Below are 8,101 nucleotides of genomic sequence, written 5' to 3' on the forward strand. Positions count from 1 at the left end.
CAGTGCATCTTACAAGTGTATATGTGAATCCTAGTAAATGTGGAATGTAAAGGTCTTAGCAAAATAACTAAGAAAATGCTACAAAAGCTATGTTAACTAATGTGATGAAAATGTGTCAAACGATCTATGAACCAAGTGTGTCGTGCCCCATGATCATACTAATGTACACAGCTATGGTTTAATAAAAATAAATAAAAAAAGAAAGAAAAAACATATTAGGGATAAAGCCCTTGCTATTATTGCCAATTTCCTTATGGACAATAAGACTTAGATCTTTGTTCTCTTAGTTTAATTTCATTTCCTGACCTAGAATATTATGGCATGAAGTTGATATTTGGCTTATAGAAATGAAACTGGGAAGAGCTTGGTGCTCAGGAATTTCTGTAACATCACAACAATGTGTGTCTTTGCTCTCTTTGTTATAGCAGTGAATAAACTTTGGTCTTAAAAAAAGTTAAAAAAAAAAAAAAAAGAAAGGGTAAAATGAAGAAATCTATGATTGCTGTGCCCATGTACTGCTGAGGAGTGCTTTACGTGTGCTATGAACTGTGAAGTTTGTACTAGATTTAAAACAGTGTGCAAAATAGTGTACATTCGCTCAATATTTTTATACTGAATCTTTGAAATAATAATAATTTGGGTATATTGAGTTCAGTCAAACACCGTTAAAGGCAGTTTCCCCCGAGTCATTGTTCCCGTTTAATGTACATCTGCTTTACAATAGGAGAGGTTTCCAAGTCCTTCCCAATCTTTTTTAGGAAATGGATTGATGAAACTGAGGTCCATAATATAACCATGACCTCTTTGATCTGCACCTTCAGGCCGGTCTCCTCCTGGTGTGTCCTGGGAAAGGTCGAGTAACTGGCTGGGTCCCAGGTGAGTGGAACACCAGAAGGGGACTGAGCAGGAAATAAAGCCCTCAGAGGTGGGAAGAGGGTGTATGGATCCAGGCAGGAGATTGGGGGCGCCCAGGCGGTCTCATGCAGCAGGATCTAATGCAGAGACACTGTTGCCTGGAGACTGATGGGACGCTGTTGCCTGGAAATCTCATAGGACGCTGTTACCTGGAAGACTGCGTGGGATGCTGTTGCCATGGAGACTCAGGAAGCCAGCAGCAGACCAGCCACCTGAGGGCACAGAGAGAAGCCAGTCAGCACTTGCAGCGCCAAGGTCATGGCGGGACGCCAGAAGGAGAAGGAGGCCCCAGATGAGGTCCGCCAGAACCAGATCTTGCGGGAAGTCTATGTCAAAGAGCGTGACACCCAGAAACTCTACATGCTGTATCACGTGAATCCCTTCAGCAAGGGTGAGGAGTGGCGGGATGGGGAGGGCAAGAGCTGGAGAGCGCCTCTAATAGGGACCCTGAGGGTTGTGAGCTGGGGTGCGTGTCCCAGGGAAGGAGAAGAGCTTCTCTCACACTGTGCCCCTATACCTCAGATGCAGGAATAAGGAAGGGGATTACCTGCTTTACATCAGACCTATTAAGTATATTAGAACGCATCCGCATCGCAATGTGTATATTCATTATAGCAAAGGAAGTTAAACAGCTTTTTACCATTTGGTTAGGTTTCTTTAGTGCGGTAAAGATTTATTTTCACAATTTACATATGGTCTAAGAAGTTCAGGACAGGTGACTCTAGGACCATAGTGCTCCCGGGATCAAACAACGCTGCCCTCCACTCTTGTCACTGCACACTCCTTGAGGGTTTCATCTGTGCCTGCCACATCAACTTCTCTTAATGCTACTGGGCCTCAGATGGAGCTTCGCACCCTCACCTGCAATACCCTCCTGGTTGCCTTCCCTGCACCACCCCCAAGATCCTCAAACGCAGCCGGTGGAAACCTGGGCTGATCTGCACCTTCTACCCGACGCAGCACCACTCCAGAATACCCTGTCTCAGCAAGAGGCACCATAGTCATTCATTCTCCGAAACTCAAAGTCTGGTAATTATCCTCAACCACTCCTCCATGTAATTAGGCACAAGTTCGGTTACTTTTTCGTATTACTCTCTCCTGACCGTCTTGCTCCTACCTCAGTGAAAGACACCTTCATGCACAAGGAGGCGTCTCCCTCTCTGCTCACATGATTTTTCCCCTAAGTAGCACCTCAGCAAGCCTCTCTCTCCACCCTCACTAGGGAAACCTCAGCAGGGTCCTAGGGACTGTTGCCTAGTTTGGCTGATGGGCTCCCCACTATCCTCCTGTCTTACAAGCTGGGCCACAGATCTCCCCTACTGCACCACTACCAGCTAGGGCTATGCTGAAGAACAACTGGAGCAGTTCATACCCTCCATAACATCTTCAGTGGCTCCACTTTTCTGAGATAAAGTTTCAGGGGTCCTCAAACTACGTCCCACGGTCACATGCGGCAATGTGATTGTATTTGTTCCCGTTTTGTTTTTACACTTCAAAATAAGATATGTGCAGTGTACATAGAAATTTTTTCATAGCTCTTTTTTTTTAAACTATAGTCTGGCCCTCCAACAGTCTGAGGGACAGTGAACTGGCCCCCTGTTTAAAAAGTTTGAGGACCCCTGGATGAGGCCCCTACCCAGGTGAATTCCATCATCCTCACCTTCCTCACACCTGTGTGCCCTTAAGAAGGATTTTGGGGCCTACTGTGGACCAGCCACTGCTCAAGGAACCCACACAGGTTCCTTTCTTCGCTGCCATTTCAAAATAAATTGATTTTTGAAATACACCTTGCCATTTCCTCCACTTTACTGAAGGAAACTTTGTTCCTTATTCCTGAACTTATTCCCCAACTCCTGTGCCTAATTACAGTCTGATGACATCAGATGAGGCATATAGAGCAAATGTGGTGTCTTCACATTAGTCATTACTAACCTGCTTTTACTCTAGAACTCTTAATAATGCATTGGATAAACAAATTGGCATCCAATTCTATTCAAACGTGGTATATTTTAGCTTACTTAATGAATCCTTTCAGGCAACATCGAGGTGTTCTAGAGGAAGTGCTCTCTGTCTCCCAGCTCAATTCTTTTAGGCACATGCCCACTGGGGTAAAATGAGAAAATAGTAGAACTGTACTATTGTTTATTTTTATCTACTTTTCTGTCTTGCTTACAGAGGAGAGAAATTATGCTGTCCTAATATACTGAAAATATAGACACTATGTAAATGTACATCAGTCAGGAGTGCATGCTGCAAAGCTATTTCGATGCTTGGTGTTTGGATAATCAGTTTCGACTCCACTGGTTTCTACTACTCTCTGCTCATTTCCTACCACTCTCCACCTAGCTCCCTCCACTGGACCACTCAGGCCTTCTTAATGTTTCTCAAACTCTCCAAGCTTACACCTGTGTTCTCACACAGTGCACTCCTCTTGTCAGGACTCTGCTCAAGTGTAATCTCCCTAGACATGCACATACACACACACACACACACACACACACACACATATCAAAGCTCTACCCACTTGTCATGCTTTCCTGTTCTCCATCTCACTTAAGTCACCAAATGCCATGTCTGTTTATCATCTGTCACCACAAATAAATGAAGATCAGGAAACACAGGAAGCTTTTTTGTCTTGCTTACAGCCTCCTCTCCTGTGCATGTGTAATTCTGAGCTAAGTGGTGAGTGTCAGCTCTGCTCCACTGTCACCACAGAACCTCCTAAGAAGGACTCACTGCCTGGGCAACTTCAACATCAGGAAGGCCTGTTGGCTGCCTGGCATGCTTACCTTCCCTCTACATGAGATCTGTTCCAGAGAGCATCTGTCAATGTGGAACACGTTATGTATCTGTGCTGCAATCAGAACTGTAGCCATGACCCAGGTGTGGCAGTTGCACAACTGAAATGTGCTGACTAGTGTGATTAAGGCAAAGAATAGTTCATTGCATTTCATTTTATATATTCAAATTCACATATCCACATTCAGCTGGTAGCCAACATAGTAGACAGTGTTACTCTATATTCTGGGGTCCTGAGGGTGTCACTCAAATTTGCTTCCTGGCACAAAGCACAATGCCTGGTGTGTATCAGGTGCTTAGTAAGAGTCAAATGGATGACAAGCAAAAGTGGTGTCCTAGAGAATACAGGGAGTTTGTGTTTTAACATGAACCTGTGATGCTGTTTTTCTCTAGTTCACCTGATCACCAGAAAGCCCATGTCCTGGCATGATAACCTGGAGGAACCTGAAGATGGTAAGTTCTAGGGTTTCAGAATAACATTGAAATATACCACAGAGAGGCAGATTGGCCTCTGTAGCCACTCTCAAAACAAATGTATGGGATGCCAGGAGGTGACTTGGAGTAATAAGGAATGTAACAGCTGATGGGTGAACATCAGGCAGAAGGACTGGCCATCTGCATTATGTTAGGAATATGCCCAACTAATAACCTCACTGCTTAGTCACCTCCTTTCTCTTAATTCTCACTCATCTTTCCTGAGGTAGATGTGTTCCCCCACTTTGCAGATGAGAAAATTAAGGCCCAGAGGAATGAGGCCACCTGACAGGCTAGTAGTGAAGCCAACTCCAAAGCCCACATTCATCTCATTGTGCAACTGCCTCTCTCTCTGGAGACTTGTAGAGATGAAGAGTTGTGGAGCTGCAGATATACCTGGTGTCAGCAGCCACACTCATTTCAGTAAAGGAGGAGGGGACCTCCCTGCTCCCCACCTTCCCTCTAATTCTCTCTGTTGGACTCCACTAGCTACACTCACTCATGCCCTGGGGCCTTTGCTCTCACTGCCTATTTTCTGCTTTTCCTCTTTCCTCCCCAGGCCTGGATCTGCAGTAGCTATTCTTCCTTCTCAGGCTTTTGCCCATAACTTCCTGGAATATGTCTCTGCCTGCCACCATCAGGTCTGTTTGTGACACTGGATGTTGTGTCCTCTGCCCACATCCAGACTATGAAGAGCAGAGACTACATCTGCCTCACTCAGTCCTCCCTCCAGGGCCCAGAACAGTGTCTGGCACAGCATCAGAGTTTTCCCCAGAGTGACTGAAAGCCAAGAAGAGGGACCAAATACCCTTGTGTCTGGGCCTGGGAAAGCCTCTGAGGCTGGATGCTCTGCCCTGAGGAATGATGCAGCCATAGTAAAGGGCACAGGGATACCAACTTGTCCCAGATCCTGAGTCCCTCATAACTCTGACCTCATCTCCCAGCCAGGTTTCTACATCTCATTCACCATGCTTCCCATGGACCAAGGATGAAATACCCAGAAACACAGACTGAAAATCAGGAGTATGGTTGGAACTCCAAGCCCTTGGTAAGCATGGCTCCTGTACTCAGTAAACACCAAAGCTCAGGGGCAGCATAGGTGATGGCCAAGAAAACAGAGTTGGGAGCCAGACATACCTGGCTTTCAGTTCTGCCTGCCACTTACTAGCTGTGGGTCCCTGGGAAGTGTCTAAGCTTTTGTATGATTGTGCTGTCTCACAGAGGAGATAGTACAGCACCTAACTTCTTAAGTGATGCTGATGTTAAGACAGGGGGTATCTGTGCAGTGCTCAGAGCAGAGCCTGGCACAGAGGGAACACTGTGCACATGTTAGTTAAATAAAGGCAGCTAATGGCAGACACCTCAGTCTGCTCCTCCCATGAACAGCAGCGTGGGCTTGGCACATCATTTACATCTGTGAGTTCTGCTCTCTCATCTGTAAGTTGGAATCCTAGAAACAGTGCTCTCCTTGTCTCATTGGAAAGATACAGCCAGCCTCAAAGGCTCCCAGGAAATGGAGTCTTTAGTACTGAAACATGCTAAGTATGAAAGGGCTTCTGTTATAAGTAAAAAGCAGAAATCAGGGAATGCAACTTGAAAATATTTCTACCACCACTTACAACCTGTATAGAATTTGCTCCAGGAGAGAACCTTTGTCAGAGGAGGAGGAAGGTTGTAAAGGAAGGAAGGTCCAGGTTAAGGCAGAAATCACCCCAGTTAGATGATTAAGCAACTTAGAACACTAGCCCAAAGTACACCTAAACTCTTTATTTCCATAAAGACCTGAATCACGAGAGTGCCACATATGGGTGTAGACCTGGTGTGCCAGCTCACTGGGAAAGGAAGGCACCTATAGCTGGCCCTGCCTGGCCTATCATGCTCACACTTCCATAGGCTTTGCAGATTACTCACTGCAGTGCCCCCAACTCAGTTGTCATTCTGGAGTTACAAAGGCTCTGCAAATACTCCATGTTCTCCATCACTATAAACCTGGGCCATGTTCTCAGATGTGCTGCTAGCATAGTAAGAAATCACAGAATCCAGAGCAATAGCTCAGGTGTTGTGTAGCCTTCAGTGGTAATGAAGCTGGATTCTTAGGGTGATGTTATTAGGGGAAGAAAAGGCTTGATCAGCCTGAAGCAGGGTTCCCAGCCACCTGACAATACCTCAACCTGGACAGACACAACAACTGCCACTTCAATGCTGGTATAGGGGAAACCACCGTCAATGAGCATCTCTCAACCTCTTGTCTGCTAGTGACAGATGCAGTTAATTGCACAGCATAGATTGTTCAAGATTTATGTCAGTGCTCACTTGTACTATGTGACCCTTCTACGCACTCAGTCATTCTTTCCACAAATATGTACTGGATGCCTAGTGAGGAGTGGGTGCCATGCCAGGTGGGGACTCACTTGGCAAACCCAGCCCTCCTCTCACAAAGATCACCATCCAGTAAAGGAACAAGCCCCCAGTGGAGCCTCTAGTTTGGGCTGTGGGATAGGGAGTCTAGCCACCCAGCCGAACTCTTCTCCTTCAGATCCACAACCCTGTTCATGTGAATGCTGCCAGCTCTGTTTTCCAGCACAGACATACATTCCCAGAGTGGGGCCTGTTTTAGTCCAAGTCCATTGTCTTCAAACAGAGTTCTCCTCACTTCCCCACATGATTTTTCTGATCCTGTATCTTCCTCTGTAGGTCAACCCAGAACGCCAGGACCACAGGCTGAACCACTTCCAGGTCTATAAGGACATCACTCTGTACAAGGCTAAAATGTGGAGCCTAGGAGAAGATGACTGCCGCAAGTAGTCTCCCAGAAGTCCTGTCTATCCCCATATTTGATGATCAAAGTGTGCACTGCCCAAAGTAGTAAATGTCTTTAAAGCACAGTCTAACGTATTCTAAATGCCATGCTCACACCCTCCTAGGCTTTGAAGATCACATGCTTCATGTGCCCCCAGGTCAGTTTTCCCAATTCTCCTCAAGTTCTTTTATCTTGCTAAGGTTTAAATCATATCTTTTGACCCCATGTGAAAATCCCAGGATATAACAGCAGTACAGGTTGTCAAATAAAGTTAACAGTAAATATTTTTGTGTTCTGCTACATGACCTCTGTGACTAAAATTTTATTGGTTGAAATTGATTTTTCCAAACTAAATTCATTTTTATTTCTAGAATTTCAGTATCATGTGAAACTAGATATGGATTTTTATTTACCAATATGCAATTACAAAGAAGACAGTGTGAATATGCCTTATTTTTCCTTCTTAAATATAAACATCTCAGTTTCTTCTACTTTCCTTAAAAGTTAAGTATGGATTCTAACTGGGAATGGAGAGAGGGAGTTAAGTATGGATTCTAACTAGGTGAATGGACTTAACACACATCAACACAGAGTGAAGTCCTGCATTTAATGTGCCTACTACCCACACACCACCTACACATAGTGCCCAGACAGTACCTTAGACCTCTCAAACAAGAGAGATACTAAGGCTCTCAAGGCTCATCAGACATTAAGGAAAGGACTCTGGCAAAATAATCCTAAGTGAGTGAACATGAGAGGATCATTGGATATAGAATTATCAGATTAAGATATCTATATGTAAAACAATGTTCTAAACATTTTCCACATATTACCTCTGTGCTGAGAGGTATCAGGTAGATAATATGTCTACTATGTCTCTACTCATTCATGGAGTTGACAAAGCACACAAAATTTAACCTCAGTTCATACAGCAGGTAAATAACACAGCCAGGCACCCACCTCGATACCTTTCACTTCTATGGTACAATTCAGCTCATCTTGAGAAAAGGAGATGAAAACAAATGGGCTCAGGAACCAGAATGAAGGGTACAGAAGAACATTTGCAACAAGTAATTCAAATAAATATATATATCCTCAGAGATGTGATAGGAT

The 8,101-nt window shown here is 44.7% G+C and overlaps 1 protein-coding gene across 1 annotated transcript; it reads left to right on the top strand.

Moving 5' to 3' along the window:
* Positions 1-1,173: 1,173 nt before the first annotated feature.
* LOC128574879 (protein FAM183A-like) lies at positions 1,174-6,993 on the top strand. The gene is made up of 4 exons (XM_053575839.1): positions 1,174-1,306; positions 4,108-4,167; positions 5,133-5,236; positions 6,883-6,993. Exons 1-4 carry the CDS (start codon positions 1,174-1,176, stop codon positions 6,991-6,993), a joined length of 408 nt encoding a protein of 135 aa, XP_053431814.1.
* The last annotated feature ends 1,108 nt before the right edge of the window (positions 6,994-8,101 follow it).

Source organism: Nycticebus coucang, chromosome 22 (assembly GCF_027406575.1).
Source record: "Nycticebus coucang isolate mNycCou1 chromosome 22, mNycCou1.pri, whole genome shotgun sequence".
In the NCBI taxonomy this organism is placed as follows: Eukaryota; Metazoa; Chordata; class Mammalia; order Primates; family Lorisidae; genus Nycticebus; species Nycticebus coucang.

Coding starts and splice junctions, on each gene's coding strand:
- LOC128574879 (XM_053575839.1), top strand. CDS start 1,174: ATGGCGGGACGCCAGAAGGAGAAGGAGGCCCCAGATGAGGTCCGCCAG. Junction 1,307..4,107: donor CGTGAATCCCTTCAGCAAGG/GTGAGGAGTGGC, acceptor GTTTTTCTCTAG/TTCACCTGATCACCAGAAAG. Junction 5,237..6,882: donor GTTGGAACTCCAAGCCCTTG/GTAAGCATGGCT, acceptor CTTCCTCTGTAG/GTCAACCCAGAACGCCAGGA.